Genomic DNA, 27,100 nt, shown 5'->3' on the forward strand with positions numbered 1-27,100 from the left:
TGTGTCTTGAAGTGATTAGGGCAAGCAGATTCTGGCTTTGGTGTGCTGGTTCTCAAGGGCAGCCGGTGCCCTGGTTACTGCTCTGTCTGCAGGTCCTTTTCCAAAGAGACAAGCTAAAGGAGGTGGAACTGAAGCTCCTTCTTTCGGGAAACCTTGCAAATACAACGTGCCATAAGCAGAGACTTGGAGAATCTCTGCAGGTCTTTTCCTGCCACCAGTACCCTGCAGAGAGGAGACTGTAGTAAGTCCAACTTTCTGTGGATGGCAGGTGGGACCTACAAGAGGGTTCACAGCCATTGGCCCCTTTCAGTTGTCAGAGGGGGATCACCAGAGGAATCACTTCCAGCCCTAAAGCTAGGAATGATGTCACTCTTCTGATCAAAGACAGAGAATCTCTTAAGACTTCTTAAAAAAGTCTTAGCAAAGCTAAGTGGACTCTCATGAAATGTGTGTGGGAACCAATGTGGGTTTTTTCCCCGAAGGCACAAGGATTGTGCTATTTCCTGGACCAAATGGAAAGGGGAGCCACCTTGCCCCTGACAAGGACCTGAGCTCTGTCTGTGTGACACTAGAACCATGACTCTGGACATACTTGCACAGAGACACCACCCACTGACTCTTACCTCTGCATCACTGAAGGCCTTCATGCTGGGGATGTTACAGGACTTGAATCATCTGTGAGAGCCATCTGAGGATGAGGAAGTAGTTGCACCCCCCACAGGCTAGGGTTTCAAACAAAGATCAGTTTTCAGGCGTATGTATCCAGAGGCCAGGTGAATTTTCTGCAGCTCTTCCTTCTTGCAACTGCAACTGCACCCTAAAGGCTAAAGGCTAGTGAGGAGTAAGCTCAAATTGTTACATCCTTGATAAAGCCTGTCCAGGACCTATTCAGCCAACTTTGCAGGGTACATAAGCAAAGGCTAATATCTGAACTGTTTTGCTACTTTGAAACTCCTCATAATCATCCTGCTTTCTTCTTATGCTTCACCATTGAAGCAACATGGAGTATTTGAAGAAGTGGGTCCCAGATCCCCTGGTTTTATTTCCACTTGTGTTTCATATTCAAGATCAGAGGGAGATAGAAGCTCCTTTTAGTTCTGTTTTCTCAGCTGTTCATCCATTTTTTGTTCTCTGTAATGAGTCCCCCTTGCCTCTCTGGTTCCCTTCATTGCATCTTACAGACTGGCTCATGCATCTTGTCAGAGCACTCAGCTCTCACAAATGCCTGAGGCTTCAGAGTCTCAAGGAAGTCCCATTTTCAATGACAGGTTAAAGGATCAATTAAAGGTTTGTTCAATGCTACCAGTAGTCATGACAGCAAATGCCATTTTGTCCTTGTCTGCCCTGTGTGCATTTGTCTGCTGAAGAATTCCTGTTTAATAGCTGCCACAGAGATGCCGAGTTTGAGAGCACTGCCCCCAGCACTAGTGGTGTCCAGGATCCCCAGGATTGCTCATCACAACACCTGTGGCTGCTTGGGTAAGGGCACTGGTACATTCCCATGGGACAGTTGATCAGTATAAGATAATTCGCTCCCACAGCTCCAAAGGAAATAGCTTATTCCAAAAAATATGCTAAGCCATTTACCGCAGTAGGTCTCTGCTGACAAGGAGAAATCCACTGTGTCCTTGGCTGAGATCCCAGAATTCACAAGGCACTTCTGTGTGACAAATCAACCCGAGTGCTTGGGCACTATGAGAGATTTTAGTCTGGATTAGGAACCACAGACTTGTGTTGAGAGAATTTGCGCCTGGGATGGACACATATCTAAGAAACATGTGTCACACAATGGTCCAAACTTGCCAGACACAGGAAGGGTGGGGACAGTCAAAATTATCAGAAGTTCCTAGTCTTTTTCAGTTGGGAGAGGGCTTCAACCAAAGCATGCATGAAGAAATCCTTATTGCTTTGACCAACAAAGTTTTTTGCAGATCTCTGTTCTGCAATGGAAAAACATGTATCAATAGGCTGAAAGATGCAAGGACTGCGCTCCTTTGCAGGAATCAGGTCTTCAGGTAAAAGTTTTGTTCCTCTTAATCAGGAGGCCTTGCCAGACAACACCATGATGGTATGGTTCACCACCTTGGCTATATCTCTAAAACTAAATTAAATGCCTCACACCTTTGTGTGACTCTCAGGCCAAATGTCAATGTGTAGCATCCGCATCTATACTGTTGAAAAGTCTTACCCTCCAAAGGAAGATGCTTGTCTCTATACTGCCTGTTGGGGTGGTCCTTGACTGTACTGATTCCTAAATGGTGTCTGGAAACTGTTTGGGAGTGTGCTGGGCTGAGACCATGCCAAGAACAAAGTAATATGAGGTGATCAAAGTCAAATGCCTGGGAACATTCCTTGGCACTGCTGAGTTCACTAATACAGCCTCCATGTCTCTCGATTTGGTTTCCTTGTTGTCAGATCAGTCTATTATCCTTGTATCTCCTCAGACTAAGTTATTCCACAGAAGCCCATTTCAGCAGAGGTCAGGATAACACAGATTGTCACTCTAACCTGCAGTTCGTGGAGGACATTTCTTTGGATGGTCGTTCCCATAAACAGACATGGTTGCATTGTGCCCAAAAGGAGATTCTTGGACTGACATATGCCTTGTTAATCCTCATCTGATACATGCTTTTGAACAATGCGTGTGATTGGAAGGTCTGCCTAAGCTTGCTGTCTCTGCTGATCATCTGGGTCCAGTGAGATGCAGTAGCTTGAAGTCCATGCCCCCTATTAGCCATCATTACACTCAAGTGATAATGAGTTGGTTTGTTTTTTTTTTTTTAAGCAGGAGCTGGTCTTAGGAGAAGCATTGCTATCATGACTTTCCAATGACAGCCTTCATCCTCCCTGACACACCTTTCCCAGTCACCTGAAGGGGAATGTGTGGGGACTTCAAGGGCACAAGGCTGCTCTGTAATCTGACGCTGACTGTGGTTCCTCCAGACACACCATCCCCCTGATTCAGTGGTCTGTTCTCTGAAAACCATCATCGTACTCTTGTGATGGACACCCTTTGTTTTCTAGGTTGCCTGGTCCTTTTTGCCTTTGGCTGTGATGAGCAAAAAGGCATTTATTAGTCAGGCAATGTTTGTGACTTGCTGAAGTGGGTTGCATTGTTGTCCCCAAGAGCTGTGATGAATACATTGCCCTAATAAGCAACATTTTGAGCAACATTTTGTTTCTAAAATACAGATAACATAATTCACCTAGTGTAGTTTTTATTTTTAAATTACTACTTTTACGCTAGTCTGCGGAGGAAAATAAAGAAAAGGAGGTAGAGTCTGTGTTTCATATGCTAAGTTAAGGGGTAAGCTACAGTGATCTGTAGTAATCTAATTCTTTTCATCTACATGTGAAGTCATGAAGAAATTGGAGATTTTTCAGGAGAGCCCAGCAGGCAAATATTTCCCATTTTAGCACTCAAATAAGTGGAATTAAAAATAGGTGAAGTTGGAGGACACAGAACACTCTTGAAATCTTGCCTTTTGAGACTGTAAAAGGGAAACTTGGGCTTTTTTTAAAATCCAGCTCCTATGTCCTGTACTGATGAAGCAGGTGAACTGAAGCTTTGTATAATCAGACTATGTTTTGGTACATGTCTGGGTTTCTCTCTAAATAGGTCCCCCTAGAAAGAGGGGGGTATGTTTTAACAAGGAGTGTGCAAGAATTACTGAAATGAAACTTTGCTCATCAGTCCCTTGTTCATGCTTGGTTTTCACTGCTTTTTAAGGGATGAAGAAGAGAAAAAAAAGTCTCACTCAGATGGTACAGATGAAAAGGATAATGGGAGCCAGACGAAGGCTGTCAGTCGAATTGGCAACTCAAATAACCCATTCCTGGACATCCCTCATGACCCCAATGCTGCTGTGTATAAAACTGGATTTCTGGCTCGGAAAAGCCATGCAGATATGGACGGAAAGAAAAGTGAGTATCTTTCACTCTTAATGTCTCATTTTCTTGTTATATCTGCACAGTGCTACTTACGATGAGCCCATGTGCTTCTCGAGGCAAATAGTGCTGCTTCATTAGGGGAAATTGCAGCAATAACAAACAACGTAGCAATTGGATTATCGCGCTCTCACTATTAGGCCAGGATTTACAATGTTCAGTCCCATTTGCAGCAGCTCTAGTGCATGAACATAATGACTAATGTGATACAGCAAAGCAATGTGAATCTTTTGTGCTAAAAGAAAATGAATCTCACGGTTTACAGAAGAGAAAACAATTTCAAGTGAATTAGAGTAGCTGTTCCGTAGTAGTTTAGTAATTCTCCTTTTCCTTATGTGACACCTGTTTGTTTCAAATCTCCCCTCCCTTCTGGGTCTGTCTTTAAAGAAAGTCTGTTCTTCAGCTCTGCTTGGAAGATGCTGTAACTGTTCCTTTCCCTATTTTCCCAGCCTTGGGTCACATACCCAATGAAGTTTAGCAGCTTTTGGTAACAGCCAGGTTTATGTCATGCAGTTCCTCCCTGCCCCTTCTTTGTAATAACCCTGCTCTGTCTCTTACTTCAATTATCCTCCTTCCTTCTTGTCCTGCTTCCATTTGTGGTGCACTAATTATCGAAGGCTTCTGATTCACCTGTGTGTGTTTTGTTGTTTGGACATCTTCATTTGTTTTCTATTGATATTCTTGGAAACAGCAGAGGCTACTCAGAGCATTTGTATTTTCCCTGATCATTGCTGATGATCACCTACTCATGGTTCACGCTATTGGGCTGAATCCTGAAGGCAAAGTCTGACTTTGTGATGGGTTTCTAGTAACTGCAACTCTCTCCTAGCTGGGCTAAGCTCTTTGGTGTTCACATGTTTTACTAGTATATTTTAGAAGGTACAATTGGAGGTCAGTGTTTTCAAGCTGGAGGCTGACAGCTGGAGAACTAAATCGAAACAGAGATGTTGAAATCAAACTGACCTCATTCTTTGTGATGACTGGATGCTCTGAATAGGTTCCTCTTTATTAAAATTGTTTATTTAACCTTAATAAATAATAGTATCTAGTTGCCGTTATTAAATTATTTCTTTAATTATAAGTAATCAGAATTGCTCATTATTCAGTACACTGGATGGTGGCATTTTGGGGATAATCCTTTTATGAGTAATGTAATTAGGGCCATGTTTTCAGAAGTTTCTGTGCATCTTAGAGGTCTGTCTTTCATTGTCATGCAGCTCTTAAAAAAGTTATATTCTGACTTTCCAGTTGCAAATAAGATGAAACTTATTTTTTTAAAGTTAGACCTTTTCATATTTCATTTCCTAATGGAGTTGTTGCAGGGCAGAGATCAGCTTATGCAGGATTGCTAATGAAGTGATGTGCTAGCATGCTATATGTATTTTCTCAGGAAAGGAGTACTGAGGGCTAAAGCACTTAGGCAGTCTAGAGGAGAAGGATGTAACAGGGGCCAATGGCTGGAAGCTGAACCAAACAAATACCAATTAGAAATAAGGTCCGTTGTATGAGATGAGACTGATTAACCTCTGGAGCAAGAGACTAATAACCTCTTTATCATCACTTGCTGTCTTCAGATCAGAATGGGATGCCTTTCTGAGGGTGATGCTTTAGTCGTGCACAGGTTATTGATTTCAGTATCGAGGCAAGTGGATGCTGGTCAGTGGTGCATGCTTGGTTGAGAGTGAGATTAGATGCAGGCTTCTGGTCTCTGCCACTGTGACCTTATAGCCTGTGCCTTCTCTCCCTCTATTGCACTGAATTTCAAACTGGAGCCTTCATGCTGAATCTATTCTCTCTCCCCCCCCCCCTTTTTTTTTTCTTCTTTTCTTCCTCCCCCGTTTGTTTCTAGGAATTTGTGGACTGGATATGTTGTCTCTGTTACGTTCTTCAACCTCTGACTGACTTCAGGTTCCTTGAGGGGTGATTTTTTTTTTTTTCCTTAGGATTTTGTTTGGCTCCCCTCTCCTTTCTCTTCTTTGGCTTCCTCTGTGGCTGCAGGAGGAGGGGAAGGGACCAAGAAGCCATCTGACTACTCAGTGCCAAGTCAGGTGTGCAGCAGCAGCAAGGGGGAAGGGTGCTCTTGAGAGGCACTGCCTTCTAAGCAGTGTCCCATTGGTCATGAGCAGGGCCTGCCAGCCTGCTGTGGCATGGAGAAAGGGTGTTTCCTTCTGAAAACTCTACCACAGCACAGAGCTCAGACCTAGCTGTGTAGGGGCAGTATATGCCTACCTGCAAGAGCATGGAGACTGGATCTCTCTGGCCTGCTTACTGTTCCCTTCTGATCCAGTCCAGGGCTGTCGTCAGGGTTGTTTTATTACTCTCTCACACAGGAGGTATGTGCAGGCACTGTGCTGAGTTGCATTGTCCTTTGAAAAGGAGAGTACAAAGGAGGTTTAACATAGGACTAATGTAGCTCTCCTGTTGCCTAGACAAAGTGTAAAAATGGATCCGAGTTAAATGGGTTTTCATTTGTTTTCTTTGCAGCTCCCCGGGGAAAGCGAGGCTGGAAAACCTTTTATGCTGTGCTGAAGGGAACAGTCCTGTACTTGCAGAAGGTAGGGGAAATCACTGTCTTTTGGAAACTAATTAGAGAGGGATAAAGCAGCAGGCATCCTCTCCGCTCTCACAGCCCACCTCCAGGCTCCTTTCCCTCCAACACACAGTGTAGCTGCTCTCTCCCCCACCCTGTTTACACACACATTCAGGCATGAATCCTTTCATTGACACCCTCCCCCTTTTCACACTTTCAAGTTCAGTTCCATTGTCCCCCATCCACATGTGCACCTCATCAATTCCAGCTTATACCATTGCTGTCACTCACGGCTGAAAAAATAGCCAGCTTCACCAGCAAAGACAGCAGCATCACTCTGTGTCTTGCATGCATTCCTCTGGGCTGCTTTTAACATTGCATTTTATATGTATGACTTCCCCTCCTGTAAGTCTGTCCTCCTTTCCCAGCTTTTCATAGTATACTTTTCTGCAGTGCCTGCAAGACCAGCTGCAGAACAACTGAACAGCAGCTTGGCCCTGGTAGGAATATGCAGCTTCTGCTCCATAGAACAATTGAAGGATAAAAGGATACCTCTTTTTTTTCCCACAAAGCAAGATGAGACACTGGTTTATAACAAACTTTGCTCCCTGACCGCAAAAAGTCTAAAGAAAATGTCAGCTGAAACCCTTCAGGTCTCTTGGCACGAGCTTATATATATTATAATACAGTTTTAACTATTCTCTTGTAACGTGAAATGCAACAGATGAGTGAGAACTGTCAAAATCAAATAAATGGTAGCAGCTAAGTAGATTGTTAAGGCTTTTTGTCCCCCAGCATAGGTGAAATATTAATGAAATAGGTGGTGTTTGTCCAGACTGCCCTGTATTGTAGAATTATGCTGCTTTGAAAGCCTTTTTACATTTCCACTGTGTTTTGCAACTATCAGGAGCATAATTTCAAGTGCATACTGCTGTTTCCTCCTCCCCTGCTGTGGCTTTCTGAAGTTGTTGGTTTCACTGGAGCCAACCTGGATAGTTTCTGAGAAGAGAGTGGTTTGGATCAAATTCTTACAGCATGAGGTTTACAAGGTGGATGCTCTGGCTGCAGTACCCTTTTTGAAAGGGCTGAAATCCTGAAGGAGACAAAACAATCTGCAGTTAGGAGGGAAGATTTGGGCTGAAAGTTGGATGTGGCATGCTCAAAGCCAGTGCAAGAGACTAGAAACAAATCTGCTGAATCGCAGGTGAGCCTTCCCTCTGGTCCTCTTGCTGGCAGCAGGTTCAGATTTTACTAAAGTGGCCTTTATGGCAGGTTTGTACTTGTCCTTTCCTGGCTGAAATAGAGTTACCTGCTTTGATTCCTGAAATAAGTCATCTTTAGTGTTCACCTGAAGAGACTGTGTCGTTCCCTAGGTAGGAAGGCTCCTTGTCCATAACACACTAATTAATTTCTTATTTGATCTTTGAGGGGGAATTAATAAGCTTTCAAAGGAAAGAAATGGAGATGCTGTTTATTTTAGAGTCTTAATTAAATACTTTTATGAGTATCACTGGCATGTTAGTTTAAAAAGCTTTCTGTTTGACAAAATGTAGAGATGCTGATGTAGCATGCAAGTTTTCTATAGAATGTTGCTCTTCCCACTCTCACCCTCCATCCTTTGGAGAGCAAGAGAGTAATTTCACATCTGACTGCATTTTTGCAGAACGAAGTGCATTGCTGGAGTTCTTGTTCTTATTTGTTTGTTATTCATGTGTCTTGGACTTGTCACAGCACTTGAATTCAGTGATTACAGGGTGGTTACTCTGCGAAGCTGCACTCTCCCACTTGGTCCTGAAGACACTTGCACTGAAGCCATCTTACTGTGGCACAGTGACAAGCAAGACTTTTAACTTCAGTGCTGTGAATAGGTTGACAGAGGGTCCTCATGGGAAGTGACTCATTCCCAGCGTGATGGGGCAGCTGTGAGCCTCCCCAGGGTGCCTCTGGCCCCTGCTCAGCCACAGTGCCTTATGCTGCAGCTGTGAAACATTCTCTGATTTCTCTTCAGCTCCAGAAGGTCCAGGAGGGCTTTGCTTCAGCCTTGAAATAAACTTTGCTCTGTTAGGGATGTGGTATCGCAGAAGTTGAGGGTACCAGGGTTTTAAAATACACAGCTAGACCAAGCTGTTATAGTAAAAGTTGCTGAACTTTTGTTTCCTTTTGCAATATACCAGGAGACTGAAATTATCCTAATTTCAGAAAGTTCAGCAGCATTTTAGAACAGCTTGATTTCTTTGTAGAAATGCATATCTCTAGCAGTAGTCATGGGCAAAGGATTTCCTTGCCTGCATTTGCCTTCTCTCCTGGTTATGGAGTGCTGTAGGACAGGGTGCATTCACATACACACACACACATATTGTCCCTTTCTCTCTCATTATCTGTATTATCATATATATATCTGTGGAGGTAACATCTGTGATGATGGTTTCATTGCACTGAGTGCTATTCAAGCAGGGGAGAAAGAAGTCTCACTGGTCTAGGTGCTGTATACACACAAACACATGTACAAACCTCTGCACTATTGCTTTCTGTGTTTATCTGTAACTCAGCTGTTCCCTCAAGACACTACCGTAATATAAATATTGTTTGTAGCAGCTGTGATTCCCCCAGTGCGAAGTGTGATCCCAATTCTGCTGTCATTCTGTTTGCATACCAGTCCAGTTCTCCTTGTTTTGATGTCAAAGTCCATGTATGAGAGTGGTTTGTAAATGGTGGTCACTTGAGATTTACTGGGGAGTTTATCTGGGCAGTCTTGTCTCCATGCCTACATTTTTTTTTTCCATTGGAACCATTCCAGTGCTAATTCCTGTGCTGCATATTGTTTTATTTTTAAATGAGTGGTTTAAGTGAGATGGTTTCTGAACTAGTGAGCACAGAGGCCACTGGAGGGGCTCAGTGGAAGCATTCACAATTAGCCAACTAAACATGCCTACACAGTATTATATAAAACGAGAGGTTTGACATGTTTGAGATGTTGGCCCTGTCTCTGGGCATCCTCAGGCCAAGGTTAATTTCCTGCCCTCTGTTCATAGCAAGAGGAAATTGCAAAGTAGGAGCTTGACAGAATGTCTGTTCACTAGACTGACATGGGATGTGATGTGCATACAGAAGAGAGGTTTATAAGGAGAGGATGTAAGGCTGACCTCGCTTCCTTGCTAGAAATTGCTTCTGGACAAGCAGTGCAGGACATGAACCTTCACGTTTTGTTCGGACTCTTCTGTGAGATTTGCAACATCTTTGCTCTTTGATGTGGCACTTTATAATCCTGCAGGCTTTCAGGTGTTTTTATATAACTTTCCTCAAATGTATTTCCTCTATTAACATATAAAAAAAAAGAGAGAAAGGCCAGAATGATGTAAAGTGTTCAGTGGCGAGGCTTTCTGAGAGAATTTTGCAGCATTCACATGCAACTGAGCGGAGATACCCACCCACAGTACATTGACTGATAAAAAGCCAAATGCCATTCTCTGGTCTATCAAAAATGGATTTAGAAACATGCTGACTCCAGGTCAGCAGGATGTGGGAAAGTCATTCTCCAGAAGTCTGAGAAAGATGAATTCGGCATGTCATCGTGTTGTGCGCAAACACTCACATCAGCCTTCAGCTGATAAGAGAGGTCACAGTTCCTTTCCAGCTCCTCATATATTTCTTGCCACTGTCTTGGTCTAACTTTAGTAAGCTGCCTTCCATTTCAGCTCAACCTCCATGCTGACACCAGCACATCAGAGCACGTGCTGTCCTTGATGGCATAGGAGATACGGATGTTCCTGCTCCCCTAGCATTCCCTGCCAGTTGAAAAGAGTTGGAGGCCTTAGAGGAGGAATTCTGACAGCACATTCACAGCCTTCCAGCTTTCTCTGAGGCTGGCCAACTACATGGAGACATTTCCGGTATGCTGATCGGTGCCTTTGGAGAAGCTGGCAGAGCCCCAGCTGTCAAGGTAGATTGCACCCAGCTGATCCGGTGGGATTAGCAAGGATTATCATGAATGCTCTCTGTCAGTAAGGAGAGGTGCTCAGCCAGGACTGCTTCTGGGACTGCCCAAATGTGGAGTTCTTCTGGAACAGGTTTAGACACCAGAGAGGGTTGTGGACGTTGGATTCATCTCACAGAGGAAGCTGGAAGGCAACAGGCAAGGCAATAGCTGACACTGTCTGTAGGCAGTAACTTGAGGATAGCCAGAATATCGTGTTTCTGAGGCCTGCCTAAGTTCATTTCCTGGCCCTAAAGTTTTCCCAGTCTCCTTGGCAGTGGAGCCAGTCATTTTCCCCAAAACTACCACCAAATAAATCAGCTTTTGAACCCGTGAGGGAAGGGGCTTGACATGAGGGCTTGCTTCCTCCATCTTCAAGATGGGGCTGGGCCAGACAATGGACAGCCTCCTCTAGTCCTTGTCCTTCGGCTAGGGACTTTAATGGGAGTGGGCAAAGTCCATCATGTGGAGATCCCTCCAAAGCTTGCTGGGCTCAAGCTATGAGAGAGGAAGGATGCTTGGCTTCGCTCGCTACCAGACCTGGAAAACCCCTTATGTCACAGATATGTAGGTTGAATGCTACCATTTGGTCATCTGTGCAGCAGTGCTCTGCCCTTCTGCTAGGCCTGCCAGATCTGTGGTGGGTTTTGCCTTTGTCTGTCTACAAGTAGGGGTGGTGCTGCGACAGCATTGCTGGTTAGCTGCATCTCCTCTGGTGAAGGGTCTGAGCAGCAGCAAGTTCTGGGCCTGCCCTAGCTGGACCTCTCTGAGGAAGGATGAGATGTGACAGAGGAGAAGGACATTTTGTCCTCCCTTCTGGGAGGTGGTCACCACAGCTGGTGACTCCCCATCCATTGAAACTTGCCTGGGAGAGCCCCAACCAAACCCAGCCTGGCTGAGAGCACAGATGCCTTCAGCAGCGGTGTAGTTGCTTCTGGCTGCGGCTCTGGTCTGTGTGCTGCCAGAGAAGCCGTGTAAACCAATTCATGCACGTTAACCAGCTCTTCTTCAGCGTGGGTGCCTCTCTGGGTGTTTAAGCTGGTGCTGTCCCTGCACATGCTCTGCATCCTGCACTCTGTTGCCTGCTAAACCCCATCTCATAACTCTTAGGTTCAAGTGGAGGTAGCTTTCAGGCCTGTAGGGAATTATTCCTCTGTTTTGCAGCTGTCACACCTGCTCCCTTGGTGGGTGTTTCAGATGAGACTGATTGCTATGATGTACTAAGGGGGAGAAATGGAGTCAATTGCAGACTGCTTTGGCCTCTTCTTCAGAAACTTTGTGTATGCAGCATTGCTGGCAAGTGACTTCCTTGAAAAGGCTCCTGGCTTTCCCAAGCCATTTATAGTCAGCTGGGCTTTAAACTGAACTTGTGGTTACACCATGATTGTGCCCTCATCCAGCTTCTGTCACTCAGGAGATCAAAGACTGCTCCAGGCTGATGCTTGCAACAAAGAGGAGCTTGACTCCCTGCTTTTGTCATTTGGTGTTAGGAGTGGTACTGTTGTATCAAAAACCTGGATGGTGATGTGCTTGCCATTTGCAGACCCTGAGCAGAGAGATTTAAAGGAGGTTGCTATATTTTCTTTGTGGAGACTGGTAAGGAGGCTTCTCCACTGTGTGAGGGCCTGCCTAGGAGGACGTACAAAGGTAGTTGTTTGAGAAAAATAAAAACCGAGCGGTGGAGGCTGAGAACCCAAGCAGGAACCGGCAGCTGAGCAGTAGAGGTGGGGAGCTGGCCATGAAGGATTCCTGAAATGAAGACAAATAGCCCACAGCTGTTCTGATAGTCAAATACTCCCTGTTTACCCCTCTTCCTGTCAAGTGGAACTACTTCTCTACCTTGCAAAGAGATCAAAAAAGAGAAAGAAAGAGAAAGGAAAAGATGTTAAAGGTAGTGGAAACCAGAAGTGCTCAAGTCAGGTTGCATTCAGTTCATATACTTTAATACTATTCATTACTGTGGAACAAGGTTTTTCCCTAGGTTAAGAAAAAAGGAGTAGCACGTGGAGAAATAAGATGCCGTTTTTCCCCTGTTAACTCCTGCAGGACGAATATAAGCCAGAAAAGGCTTTGTCAGAGGAAGATCTGAAGAATGCAGTTAGTGTGCATCATGCGCTAGCATCCAAGGCAACAGACTATGAGAAGAAACCCAATGTCCTCAAGCTTAAAACAGCAGATTGGAGGGTCCTGCTTTTCCAAGCCCAGTAAGTGCTTTCTTGTGCTTTGTGCCAATCGTTGAGGAACGAAAGCAGTGCTGAAGGATGGGTAAATTCATGCCTGGACAGGTTAAAGCAGAGGCTTAAAAGGTTCAATCTGTTTATTTGATCAGAAATAAGATTAAGTAGTGATTTGATTAGAGTGCACAAGTAGTTCATGAGAAAGAAACATCAGGTTTTAAGAGGCTTTTTAATCTAGCTGAGAAAAGCATAACAAGATGCAGCAGCTGGAAGCTGAAGCTGCAGGAAATTCAATTTGGAAACAAGGCACAAACTTTTAACAGGGTGATTAATCGTTGAAACAAATGACCAAAGGCAGTCTTTGAGTTCTCTGTCTCCTGATGACATCAGGATCTAGCTGGGTGTCTTTCTAGAAGATATGCTTTGGTAAGAAACAAAGTTACTACTTAATACAAGAATAATTTGCTTAAGTTCTTCAGCCTGTGATACCCAGAAAGAACAGATGACCTGCCTTTGCTTCTGACATTAAAAACCTATGCATCAGGCTTGTGCATGAGCCCTTTTCTATTGAGACCCATGTGAAACCTCCTAGAGGTCTGTGGTGTCCAGCACAGCTGAGATCTTAGGACATGTCTGAATCAGGGCATTGGTTTTCTCTGTTGCTTGTGTCATTTGGATTGGATTAGGAAAAGATGCATGCTAGGGTGAGTTATGGACCTAATCACGAGCCAGCCTGTGACTGAGATACCTGACACTAACCACTTGCAAAGATAGACCAGAAGACTGAGCAGACTCAAAGACTTGTCCAGTTCTGGTTATTCTCACTTTTAAAATGCCATTGAAGGGGTGGGAAAGAGGTAGAGGAGGCTGAGTCAACAGGTGCTTTATATGTGTTTCTTCCCCAGGAGCCAAGAAGAAATGCAGACCTGGATCAACAAAATTAACTGTGTGGCTGCTGTCTTCTCTGCACCGCCATTTCCAGCGGCAATTGGCTCTCAGAAGAAGTTCAGTCGCCCACTCCTGCCAGCCACCACAACGAAGCTATCTCAGGTGAGCTTTTTTTATATAGAGGGTAGGTGATGGCAATTTCTCTGGCTGGCTGGAGACTGGCTGGTGGTCCTTGCCATTGTTTTGTGGCTGTCGCCAGTAGCGTTCCTAGGAGAAGGAGTCTTGCACAGTAAATCTCTGCACATTTCCTGATGCAAGATTTGAAGTGGGGGGAGAGAAGGAGCAGACTTTAATATAATTTATATTTTTGAGGAAAAGAAACAATCACCAGTGTTCCTAGTACCAGATATAGAATTTTCATCCTGCTGTTATGGCTCTGCAGAGGACATTTAAAATACTGTCTGACTGGTGTTGTTTTTTTTAATTTGAGTGTTTATTGCTACTCATTTCAGAAGAAATGGACATACTCCTGGTCTTTGGCTTATTGGGGTGATGAAAGGTGAAAGCTGATGCATCAGGCAAGCATCAGTTATATTTCTCCCACAGTACTTTTCCAGACTCCAACCCTTATCAGCTCAGGGATTTCCTGTTTAATGTATATTTATAAACTGTTTCTTACATGAACGTCTTTGGTCTCCCCTTGTGATCACATAAGCTTTCAGCTTCCACAACATCCTGTGGCAGGGAGTTTCACAGCTCTACTACTTCTTGCACGAAAAACACCTACTTCTGCTTGTTTCAGGCTGGCTGTGTCTGATGCTTGCGCCCATAGCTCTGTGTACTTTGAGAGCTGTGATGCATGCCTGCAATTCCTCCTGCACTGGCAGGAACATGATATTGAACACATTGATCAGACTGACAGAGTGGCAGAGGTGATAGATCCCAATCCTAGGTGTATACTTTATGAGTAACCTCCTGTAGCTTTTAAAGTCATCTGCCCATGCTGAATTGCTTTATAAATGCATTTTTTGCCATCTTCATAGCTTAGCAACACTCCTTAGAAACCACTGTCTCATAATCTGCATTTCTCTAAGGAGGTGGGTTTTTTAATGTCGCCCCTGCTTTTTCCCTCTCTGTGGCAGTAGCCATTCTTCTTACAATGTGGTGACCGACTTTCTATCTTCTATTCTGGGTTAAAGTTTAAAACATGGCTCATACAGAATAATACTAACTTGTCTCATCCTTGTGGTTTTACCTTTTGCTCACGCATACCTTTTTTAAAATACTGTATGGGGCTTCAGTAATTTACCCCCAGTCACCAAAAAAGCTTTTTTAACTCATCGTTGTTCTGTGTGATTGTTCCATTTAGCACGTTGTTTCCTAGCCTCTTTGTTTCCATTTAATCTGGAAAGGAAAAAAATAGAACACAGCCCTGTGGTTCATGTCTCGAAGAAGAGGAGACACGAAAAGTGGAATAAGATAAGCTGTTTTAGCTAAAGGCAGAAGAATGTTAAGTGTTCAAAGCAGATAAATTCAAAGGCAAGCAGAAACATGTCTGCTTTTATCTGTCAGTGTGGAAAAGCTGCCAGCAGGCTGCTTCTCATTTGGCAGACAAAAAAATCTGAATTGTCAAATCCCTGTTGGTTGCTGTTTAGGATTTTGTGGGCTGAATCATGATGGACAGTACTTCTTCAAAGGGCCTGTTCCTGGTCTGGCAGAAGTTGGGATGCAGTGAGGACCTAACATGGACAAGGGAGAGAGGTTGGACATGACAGGTTGTGCAAGATCATTGTACCAAGTTTGCTTTCAAAAGCAGATCAGTGTCTGATCTTGGTTAGTCCAGCCAAAGAGGGATGTGACAAAGCTATATATAAAGGAACACCCAGTCTAGAAAAGATCTACTAGGGAGGGGGGTTTTATCTTTTTTCTGAGAATGTGCATGCACGCACAAAAGCTCTAAAGGGCTGCTGCCCTGGAAATTACAAGTGCCAAATTGAAACCTGCTCAAAGACCTCCTGTTATCAGCCTGTAGAACTCACTGCAACAGGATGTCACTGGGACGAGGGATTCAGCACAACGTAAAGAGTGATTGGACACTAATAGAGACAGCAAGCAGATCCAGGGTAGTTAGTTATTAACAGCAGCAAGAATTTTTGGCAGCCAATAGCGAGTGGTTTGAGCCCTACCATGTATAGGCGGAGGCAAATTATCCCACGTTTCTTTCTTCAGTTCTCTTGCAAAAGAGTTGAAACCCAAGATTAGCTGGGGCTCAATTATCAGCCTCTGCAGAAGCTTTCCCCCTTTCTGCTCTTCTCCGCAGCCCCAGGTCAGTGAGCGGAGAGGCTCTGTCCCTGGTTGTGACTCATAGTGCAGTGCAGGCATGTCCGAGCTAGGCTTGAAGCGTCAAGCTGCGCAGCCACACCACTGGGGGACAATACTGGCAACTATCCCCTCCTCTGAGGCTAGGTACCTAAGGGGGAGCTGAGCTAGGCACTACCTGCTGTTACGACTCTGGCTAAGTCACTGAGATCTGCATGATCATGTCTATATTTTGGACTTACCTAATTCAAACAGAATTTCAGATCCAAGCCTAGAAATGGCCAGAAGGCCATGCTGCAGGAGCTGGAAACCTTCTGAGCTGAGGGAAGGTTAGCTGACAGATGGACTGGAGGAAGTGAGTGGGCCTGGGATTATGATAAAGGAAATTGCCTAGAAAGGGGGAGTAGCAGCTCCTCACTTTCTCCAAATGCACAGTGGGATAAAAGCTGGTAGCAGCATAGCAATATGAGATACCTTTTGGGGATTGGACAGCCCTTCCTCTTCTGGATGCAGTGTATTGTTCTGAACAAATGGAAGCTGCAGACCAGAGAGCATTTGGTAGTGCAGAAATGGAAGGGCGGGCCCTGACTCTATGTCCTTTTCGTCCTGGAAGGAGCTACTTTTACATTGCAAAGACCTGAGGTAGGGTCTTCGCCTGTCTCATTCTGCCCTTGGTCTGACTGCATACACAACAGCCTTAATTAATTTGCCAGAAAATGTATTAGAGCAGAAGTGTCATGTTGTCAGTAATTCTCTGCAGCAAACTGCTTCCGTTGCTCTCAGCAAGGCGAGGGATGACAGGTTTGCTATTCTTCCTGGTGGCATCTGCTAGCTGCTGAGTTTTTCTGCAAACTTGGCCACTTCGCTTGGGTACCTTTGAGGGGGCTGTTGGGGACAGAGCTCTGGGATAACAGGCCTTGTCAATCTAATTAAAATTAGTTAAAGGAAAGGAGAGAAAGAAAAAGAAACTACTTGGTATTATTGTACAGGGATCTCTCTATTTTCCTTTGCTTATCAAATATTTTAGATTCTGTCACTTAAGTACCTAATGTATTTCTGAAGGATGAACAGCTGAAGTCCCATGAAGCTAAGCTGAAGCAGATCTCCACTGAGCTTGCCGAACATCGCTCCTATCCTCCTGACAAGAAGCTCAAAGGCAAGGAAGTAGATGATTACAAACTGAAGGACCACTATCTGGAGTTTGAGGTATGTTTGGGAAACATTATTACTTTAACTTTTTGGGTGTGGATGGGGCAGGTGGTCTTATACTTGGGGTACAGTCCTAAAGTTCTGCATTTTTCACCTTAGTTCACCAAGGAGTATGTTCTTGTTAGACAGATATGTCACAGCAATCCGAGAAACTGCGATGTGCCTCCGCTTTCTGATAAGAACTTCCTGTGACCTTAGCCATGAATTTAGCTCCTCATCTGTTAAATGGAGGATAAAAATGTAACGCTCTGTCCTTGCGAGATGTGTCTGAAGAGTTGATGAAGTCTTCAGGCAGGAACTGTCTTGTGTTGTAAGACTATGTGTTTGTTGCCCAGTGTGTTGGCACCTCAATCTTTATGGAATGACTGCATTCTGCAGTAATGCAGATCATGATAATTGTCTTCCATTGGTATGTTCTGAAGGAACTGCTCTTCCAAAATTATTGTCATAGGCATGCCTCATCAGAGCCATTTGTGTTACGCACCAGTGAGCTGCATGTCAGGACGAGCAGGAAAAGGTTAGAATTAAAGATCACAGGACTGAGTGATGCAACTTGGGCAGCTGCATTAGAAAATTGTTCTGAGTATCTGACAGCAGCTTTTATCCATCATGGTGTCTGCCACATTGTAGGGCTATGTGGGAGGGGTTCGGCAACCCAGCAGATGCCTGGTATTTTTCATGGCTGCACCTTTGAGCTTTTCCCCCAGAACTGCGAGTCAGTGTTGCCTTGGGTCTGAAAGGATCCTACTCTAGATAGCCACTGCCTGGCAAGGAAAATCCATAGTCTGAAGGAGAGAAAGAGCAGATAAGACAAAAGTCAGAGAGACCACCAGAGGAGAAGCTGGAGGCAACACAAGCCTCCAGAACTGAAGTAAGCCTTCTGCCATGTGTTATATGAGTTTCTTTTGGAGGAGCTCTTTTTACTCCTGGGCTTGAGTGGTTGTGTACTTCTGCAGAAGGTTGTAACCGCTGTGTTGGGTTTGACTTTGCAGTAGCCCTGGGCTGCATTGCGTACTTGAGATGTTTTGCACAGATGTTTTGCTACTGTTTGGTATAGGGAACACAGCTGGCCAGTTTGTTCTCCCACATACCTGAAGTGATCTGACCAACAATCAAATGAGGAAGTGGTGGACAGGGCTGGCAAGCAAAGGGTACACAATGATGTGAACAGGAGAGACTACATAATCAATAAAACAGGTCTGAAGTGAGGTGATGGGATAGCTCATATGACTGGAGTGCTGCCATGAATGGATACAGGCTTTTTAGAAAGGACAGACAGGGATGGCAAGGAGGGGGAATCACCCTTTATGTGAGTAAGTAGCCAGCACACACCAAACTTTGCCTAAGGAAGGGTGATGAGATTGTTGCGGTGGCTGACTGCTAGGCCTTTTTCAAAAAACTGGAACAAACCTTGTGTTTGCAGTCCCTGGTCCTCATGGGGAACTTCAACTACCCCTCTATCTGCTGAAGGGACAACACAGCAGGGCACAAGCAATCCAGGATGTTTCTGGAGTGCATTGACAACAACTTCCTAACACAGGTGACTGAGCAGACAAGGAGAGGCACTTTGCTGGACCTCTCACTTATAAACTAGGAAGAACTGATAAGGGGACATGAAGGTCAGGGGCAACTGTGGCAACAGTGATCACGAGATGCAGGACTTCGTGATCCTGAAAGGAGGGGTCAAAGTAAAAAGTAGGATCACAACCTTGGGCTTCAGGAGAGCTGACTTTGGCTTGTTCAAGGGAACTGCTTGGAAGAATCCCATTAGATAAGACCCTGGGGGGAAGAGGGCTTTGGGAGATCCTTTTCAAGGACCACCTCCTTTAAGCTCAGGAATGGTTCACCCTGACAAGCAAGAAACCAAGCAAAGATGACTGAAGGCCTTCATGGATGAACAAGTTGCTCCTGGCAAAACTCCACCATATAAAGGAAGTGTGCAGGAGGTGGAAGCAGTGACAGGTGACACAGGAGGAATAGAGATACATTAACAGCAGGAGAGCTAGGGAAAATATGGGCCCTAGGGGGGCAGGGGACTGGGTCGCAAAAAACAGGGAAAGGCCAGGGTACTCAATGTCTTCTTTGTTTGGGTCTGTACTGGTAAAACCAGCCTTCAGCAGTCTCAAATACATGAGCCCAGTGGGAAAATCTGGAGCAAGGAAGACTTATGCTTGGTGAAGGATGATAAAGTTAGGGAATATTTAAACTGGACATATGCAAGTCCATGGGATCTGATGGGATGCAACCATGAGTGCTGAGAAAGCTGCAAGGCCACTCTTGATTACCTTTGAAAGGTCATGGTGATCAGAGGAGGTTTCTGAGGACTGGAGGAAAGCAAATGTCATTCCTGTCTTCAAGAAAGGCAAGGAGGAAGGTCCCGGTAACTACAGGCTGGTCAGCAGCTTCTCTGTCTGTGGGAAGGGGATGGAGCAAATTCTCCCAGAAATCACTTCCAAACACATTAAAGACAAGAAGGTGATTGTGAGTAATCATCATGTCTTTATGAAGGGGAAATCATGCCTGACCAACATGGTAGCCTTTTGCAATGAGATGTCTGGTGTGATGGATGAGGGGAGAGCAGTGGATGTTGTTTGTTCTTGACTCTAGCAAGGATTTGGACATTGTCTCCTCTAACATCCTTGTAGACAAGCTGATAAAGTGTGGACTAGGAAATCGACAGTAAGGTGGTTTGGAAACTGGCTGAACGATTGAAATCAAATGGTTGTGATCAATGGCACAATGTCAGTTTTGAACACAGCACTCGGATGTACAGAGCAAGCCACATACTTTCACTCTGTAGGGGGTCTTGTGCAACTTGGGAGAGCAGCGAGTTTCTTGGCTTTGGGTCCCTGACACACAGTTTATTTTCTATGACTTCCAGAAGCATGATGAGTTAGGATGAAATGTAGGCTGGAGTGTTAGATGATTTTAGAAAGATTGATGGAAGAGGAGACTGTTGTGCATTTTTTCTGTTTTCTTTCAATTTTATCATGGTGGTCTTTAGAGAAATATTTCTCAGGTACCTCAGTACAAAGCAGAACCAGTACAGCCCAGGAAGCAAAAGACGTCTTCTTCCCTAAGTGAGAGCCTTGAGCAGCAATTGTGGTGGCAGGCAAGTGGTGGCACCAACTTCAGTTGTGTGCGAGAGATGGTGATTCAAGGGGCTGCTGTGCAATGTTGTGTTACTTCACATTTGGCACAAATTTCACAGGCCATGTTGAACTGTCAATAGGCATTAAAAAAAAAAAAAGTCAGCTATATGAAAATCCTGAATGGAAAGTTTACCCTGGTTTTGAGGTTTCCTCACCTTCCCTTCAGAACAAAGTCCTGTCAGGGTCAGGCAGGAGCTGGTGGCAGACCTTGCTGCGTGGGGTCAAAGCAAAAGGGCAGGAGGCAGATGAGGCAGTATTTTGTACTTGGCTCTTTCAGGCTGAGACTGCAGACCAGACCTTGCATCTGCGTACAAGGGGCCATGCTGATACATCTCCAGAAGCACACCAGAAAGGCCTGTGAGTCCCAAAGGAAGCAGCATAGTCCCATTAGGAAGGAAGAAGCCAGACTCCTTTTCTGTAGGCCCTTGTAATTCCTTTTTCCAGCATTCCCTTCATTCTTGTTCCTGATGAAAGACAAGTGAGGTGGTATTTCTTTCTGAGGGGAGGTGAGCCAGGAAGTGCCTGGTCCTTGTTCAGGGATGCAGCCAGGAGCGTTTCTTCTTGCCGGTGTCTTTGCCTGTAGACACCAAGGAAGGAACATGTCCTCTTTGCTTGCTTTCTGAGGAAGTGCTGGTCCAGATGATGGTTGCTCATTGCAGCAAATTTATGGTTTGAGATCTTTTGTGTACTGTCAGGTGAGAGGTGAAGCCAGAAATTTGATGGGTGGCTGCCTCATCTCCTCTTTATTATGTGCATTCAGTCTTCAGAGATAATGTTGCAGAAACTTTTTAATGGTTTTTAACTTTTGTGGTTTTACTTTCTTGACAGCATCTTCCAGATTAATTTCTTTTAAGGAAAAATTTCCACCAGCTTTAATACCTAGCTTCAAATGTCAAAAGTGCAAGTTTGTTCCAGTTGAAATCGAAATAGAAACTTCCAAATGCATTGCTTAATTACGATAGAAATTGTGGGCCCACAAAGTCCAAGGCAAAATGGCCACTGGCTGACATGCAGGGCAGGAACTGGTCCTGGGTTTCCATTCTGATTGATGGGTCTTGTGACCCTGGTGGTGTTTACTGGACCAACAAGAATCAGAAGTCCATATGGCAGTAAAGTCCCTCTGTCCCTTGATGAATATTACGCTGATCCCAGGCTTAAGAGCACTGGCTTGCCTTCTGTTTTGCAGAGGTGTCCCGTTCGTTGTGTGATGAATCATTCATCAGCCCAGTGCATCATCGTCAGGGTTCTGCTTGCTGTTTCTCCATTTCCTTTTTTATTGAATGACACATCTTACCTATTTCATGTGTTTGTGTCTCGCGTTGTGGAGCTGGAGCTCCAGATATAGAAGTGATAAGAATGCTTTTTTATTTAATTTTTAGGTGGATTCTTTTATGATCGTCTTCTGTGAGGTTTTGTTTATTCAAAGGACTCTTCCTCTGAATAAACAAAACCTCATAGAAGAGGATCATAAAAACCCAGTCACGTTCTCTCCTTTTGCCTTTATTTCCACACTTCAAAGCAGTTACCAAGCTTCTTGACTTCCTGCCCTCGAATAAGTGTTATTACCAGAACTTTATTATTTTATTATAAATTGGAAGAATTTTTCTTAAACACTTTTTCCTCTCTCAGGAACATAGTTTGGCGACTGTTTTGCCACTTTGAAATATAAATTAACAATCAGTACGGATGTTTGCATCCTCCTTCCCTGGGCCCCAGTCTACTGAGATCACCTTAATTACAATGCCTGCACCACATCTTTAGTGGATACATCACAGGCAGGTTATTAAATAAATCCCGGGAGGTGGGTTGCTGTGTTCTCAGGACCTCCTGCCCCAGCTTCTGGTTTTGAGGCCCTGCAGGGATCTTCTGTTAATGTACCCTCGTTTTGTTGGTTGCTGAGATGCTCTGTGCAGAAAGAAGTTATTGTGGCACACAGAGCAAAATCTTCCCATTGGAGAGGGAAAGCTCTGCTCCAGACAAGGAACAGAACAAGTGGGCATGGGGCAGAGTAAAGTAATTTTTTTCCAGTTGAAAAATACAAGTGTCTGGACAGAGAGCAACCTTCATCATTCACCATGAATGGCCCTGTCAGGGGAACACACTGTGCTGCTGTCATACCCCTCTCTTCTGCTCCTTTTTGTTAAGGTCTGGCCTTGCAGAGCATCCTCTCATGAGCTCAGTGGTGGCCAAGCTGATACAGTCTGAGCTTAGCAGGACCCTGCTTTGGTTTCTCCCCTGTGGGCTGAGGCAAGGAAAGCAGGACCTGCTGGCAGGGGTGGAGAGCCTCAGGGGAGAGCTGTAGCCAAGCAGAGCAGGATTTTTGTTGTCCCTTAGTTTGCTGCACTTTATCTCCATGCCTGCGTGGGGCACATAACATCTCAATATGTGTGAGCACAGAATATGACTCAGCATGACTAAGGTCAGTGAGCTCTCGCTTGGTGGTGTTACTTGGAAATCACCATGCTCTCCAACTAGCTGGGAGCCACTGTTCAGCAGAGCACTGGGATTTGTGTGCTGCAGAACTGAGTGCCTCTAATTGCACAGCACCCCCGGGCTCAGCCTGCCTGAAATCCTTTTTGTACAGTGTAATTTACATTAGCCACCATTGTTCATGTCCGCATCAGGCACCATTGTTCGCATCCATATGAGGCTCCTGGCTTTCAAGGACAGCAGAAATCATTAAGTTACCCAGACGGTCTCTCAAGTGCTTCTGCAGAATTTCTTCCAGACTGATTCAGGCCTTTCTTTTCATTTCCCAGAAAAATCGCTATGAGATTTACGTTGGCCTTCTGAAAGAAGGGGTGAAGGAGCTGCTGAGTGGAGGAGAGAACGATGCGCCAGGACTGAAGAAATCCCACTCGAGTCCCTCATTGAATCAGGAGTCTCCAGTTAGTGCCAAGGTGAAACGCAATGTCTCGGAGAGGAAGGACTACAGGCCAGAAACACCCAGCATTAAGCAGAAGGTCACTTAGGGTGGAAATGTCAACTAGGGGAACAGCCATGCAGCAAAATACCGGTGGTCAAAATTTTTTCATTTGATAACCTGTCATTCACAAAAAATAAGTGCATCTGCCTGAATGGGGTGTTAGTGACATTTTCTATTGTATATTTTGCTGTTTCTGTGCAGATTGTGGGAGATGTCTTTGCTCCTGCTTTGCTTTGCTTTGTTAATTTATCATTTAGCAACTGAAGCATCAGGACTTTTTTGTGTTGTTCTGTTTCTAAAGGAGCTGGGGGAGGGGTAGAGCGCTGTGACGTATATTCTGTCTCTTCCCCCTTTATCTCCTCCCATCGGCACGTGGCTTTCATCTCTCAAGTCACTTGTCACTTTATTTACGTGGTGGGTGGGAAAGTAACTGGACAAATGCTGTGAATGCGAGCTGTAGCTGTGAGAAAAGCTGTGCAAACGGGCAGCTGCAGAAGGTTGGCTAGAGCCTAGGGTGCTGGGAACACTAGTTTCCTGACAATGCAGAGCATGTTGGTATCGGTACTTAGCAGCAGGTGCTACAGTACATAGTCACTGTTGCTTATCATTATTGCGTTGACCCTGGACCCACGAGTGCAAAGGAGTGAAACCTGGAAACCTCTGGCAATGCTGGGATGACAGCATTGGAATAATTTGTTTGCTTTTTTCCAAGCAAAGAGTCTTCTCCAGAGTTAGCAGGCTGGGGAGTATCCAAACCCATGCTGTCTCTGCAGTCAGGGAGATGAGGGATTACCCAGTCGGAATGAACCTGGGCTTTACATTTATTTGCGGAGGAGGCTGCTGTAGATGTCAGCCATTAGCATTGTATTTTAAAGACAAAAGGCCTCTGTGTAGTTTTTAACTATACGCTCTCACTTAGCTGCTATATAGAGCCTTATGATATATTGTGCCCCGACGCTCCCCCTTCCAGGAGTTTCCTTGTTGGTGTGCACAGATAGGTGTTTGCAATTTCTCTGCTAGTGACAAAGCACTTTGCCTTTTCTCTTCAGGAAGGGATTCTCCTCAGCTCTCCATTTTCCTGCTTTAGCTCACATATAGGTGGAAGAAGCTTGTGCAGACTGGAGAATGGGACAGACCTGTCCTCGCTGTGGGCCAGGCTTTGATGCCATCCTGGCTACTCTACGCCTGGAGGCCAGCACAAGGCAGCTTCAGGTTTGGCAGATCCTACCGTCCACCCTCAGGGAACTGGCCCCACTTGCAGCTCCTGCATACACTGCATCAGACTTTCAGAGGGTAGCACAGAACAGGGAGAGACCACCGTGCGTAATACCTGAAAGCCCCCTGTTTGTGCTACAGACCCTCAGGGTGGCCGGCAGTCTTCAGGCATAGGGAGTAGAAAGATGATGTAGAAATCATTTTCCTGCTTCCTAGCCCCTCTTGCCTGGGTGGCATCATGGCTCTGCAGAGAGCGCTGGCTCACCTGTTACTTAACACCCTGGGGTTTAATCTCAAGTTTGATACTGGCCTGCTGGGTGAGCATGGACAGGTCTCTCCCATTTTGCCTTGCCCTTCCCCTATGTGGACTAGTACAGCCAAACTGGCCTTTCATGCAGAGCACCTTGGGAGGTAACGTTGAGGGCCAGTTGAAAATTGTTTGTTGCTGTTATTTTTGTTGTGCCTGGCACAGGGCAGCCTTCCTGATGGATGTAATTCTTAATGCATAAAGAAACATCAAGATCAATGCAAGGACTGTTTAGAAATGTGCTGGTGTTTCCAGCCTAAGTAGTCGAAGGGCCACACATCAAAAAATTTACCACCTGAGTGGATTTGTGCTCTGCCAGACTTCCTGAAGGGTCCAAGTCAATTAATCTAGCTTATTGAACTGCCAGTTCAGTGGGCAGGACAGGGAGTGATCAAAGAGAGAATGACCTTAACAGGCACCTCATGACTTACGTCCCCCACTGAGGACCGCCATACAACAGCTTTCCCAGTGTTGTGCTCACTGTTGGCTGTTAACGAAGATGTTGCACTCTCAGAGGCTGGGAGGCGTTGGAGCAAATTGATCCTTGCAGTTGCAGCTTAGCAGCAAAACCAGATGGGACTGTTTCCACATGTGATGTTGGGATGCACACACATCTGGCACCTGCCACTGAGAGTGGCTGTTCCATGCTCAAAGTGAGGAGGTCAGCCTCTAACCCTGGCAACATTGCTAAAAACTGCAGAGTCCTGAATGGAAACTGTCAGCACTTCCCAAGAGCTGGCGCTTTAGAAGTTGTGCATGCTTACAGTGGAGCAAATGATCAGTCCTCTTCCCGAAGAAAAGAGATGCCTTCTGCTGCTGGAGCCAAAGTGATGTGGTGCAGCATGCTGTGTTAGGAGACTCAGTGTAGACAGGTGCATGACAGTGCTTATTGGGAGTGACTGAATTAATCAAGGGTGGTAGATCAACAGCTTGTGGAGGGGAAACAAAGCCAGGAGATCCCTGCAGCTGTTTATCATGCTCTGGTGGTTTAAAACAAACAAGCAGAAAAGAGAAAAGAATAAATTCATTTGGGGAATGCCAAATGCATATTTGAGAAGAAAACTTGTCCTGTCTTAGATACACAGTGTTAGGAAGCATGCAGCAGAAACAAAAAAAAGGTGCAGATTTGTAAATGGGCCCTGCTTGGCTGTCAGGCTGGGGTTGTCTAGACGAGCTTTTTGAAGGCACGCTGGAACATGCCCAGCAAACCTCTTGTGATTATGGAGTGCAGTGCTTTAAAAGGCAAAGAGGTGACATTTAACTTCTTTTCCTGGCTTTTAAAATATTCTGGTTGCTGTAGACTGCAGTTAAATTGCTGAGCTCAAAAAGAAATTATTCCTGTAAAATACGTTTCCCAGCTTTGACACAGAAACTGGATAATTCCTCTTCAAAGTCATTGCAGAGGAGATGATTTGAAGCAATAGGAAAAGTCAAAAAGTGAACTGCAAAAATAATTTTTTTTTTTTTCATTTTTCATTATTTATTCTGTATTTCCATGTGTACTTGTAAACGGATTAGGGTATATTTTTTAAGTCTTATCTGGGCTTAGCAAGTGCAGTTTTTCACTGCATTTTTTTTTAGCCATTAAACATTTGTTGAGCTTGGAGCACTCTTGGTGAGACTGCTGAGGCGTGCAGATTAGTTTACTGAGAATTTGTCAGGTTCTGCTCAAGTTTTAATTAATGCCATTTTGCTCCGTTGCTTTACAAATTCTAGGCATCCCAGACACCCATGTGAAAATGCACATTTCAGAGGCCAAGAGAAAAAGGTGATCCTGTTGTGAATGCCTAAGGCTCCTGGACTCCGTTGGGAATCGGATCATCTGCTAAGCAGTACTGTAATTTGCTTTTTATTTCCCCCCAATGCTATTGTAAAGGGTGGGGGCAGGTTCTCCAGAGGTCTCAGCAGTGTGTCTTCTTGGCTGGCACCACTGAGAGTCTGGCCAGGTAGCTTTGCATGGTACCCGGTACCCTGCCTTTCTTTGCTGAAATGTTTGCCTTTAGCAGATCAGTGCTCAACCTTAGTGACTCAGGAGTCTCAACTGCAATATGTAAGGATCCTCTGCTGATTTCCAGCCCTCTTCTGGGAGCCATCACGCACCTGTATCAGTGGAGCAACCTGCAGCTTTCTGGGGGTGCTCAGTGCAAGCTGGAGTTACTGGCATACACCGCAAGCATGTGTGTGTGCAAGACAGCTGTTGCATCGGTGCTGCAGGGGGGTGTCATCCTTCCTTGGCATCCTGCTGCAGCAGGCAGCTGTCGCTCGGGCAAAGCCTCTGCCTGCCTGTTGAGAGGGGGGATGCAAGGAGGAGAGCAGGATGGGGCCAATAGCTCCTTGCATCCTCCCTCTCAAGATGCAGACAGAGGTCCCAGAGGGACCCATCCTGCTCTGAAGCATTGCTGGTTGTTCCCCCTCCAGGGGCTGGACCATCTCATCTCCCTAGCCAAGGGATGAGA

General features: G+C 45.1%; 1 protein-coding gene across 1 annotated transcript in view; it reads left to right on the plus strand.

The window, feature by feature from the left end:
- PSD3 (pleckstrin and Sec7 domain containing 3) overlaps positions 1-23,168 on the plus strand; it is a 79,952-nt gene extending 56,784 nt beyond the window's left edge. The window contains exons 10-15 of the mRNA XM_075727103.1: positions 3,731-3,924; positions 6,433-6,503; positions 12,498-12,655; positions 13,534-13,678; positions 16,898-17,041; positions 22,956-23,168. Coding sequence (XP_075583218.1) covers positions 3,731-3,924; positions 6,433-6,503; positions 12,498-12,655; positions 13,534-13,678; positions 16,898-17,041; positions 22,956-23,168 — 925 coding nt within the window. The remainder of the gene's footprint in view (positions 1-3,730; positions 3,925-6,432; positions 6,504-12,497; positions 12,656-13,533; positions 13,679-16,897; positions 17,042-22,955) is intronic.
- Positions 23,169-27,100: the final 3,932 nt, after the last annotated feature.

The sequence above is a fragment of the Pelecanus crispus genome, chromosome Z, assembly GCF_030463565.1.
Source record: "Pelecanus crispus isolate bPelCri1 chromosome Z, bPelCri1.pri, whole genome shotgun sequence".
Taxonomy (NCBI): domain Eukaryota; kingdom Metazoa; phylum Chordata; class Aves; order Pelecaniformes; family Pelecanidae; genus Pelecanus; species Pelecanus crispus.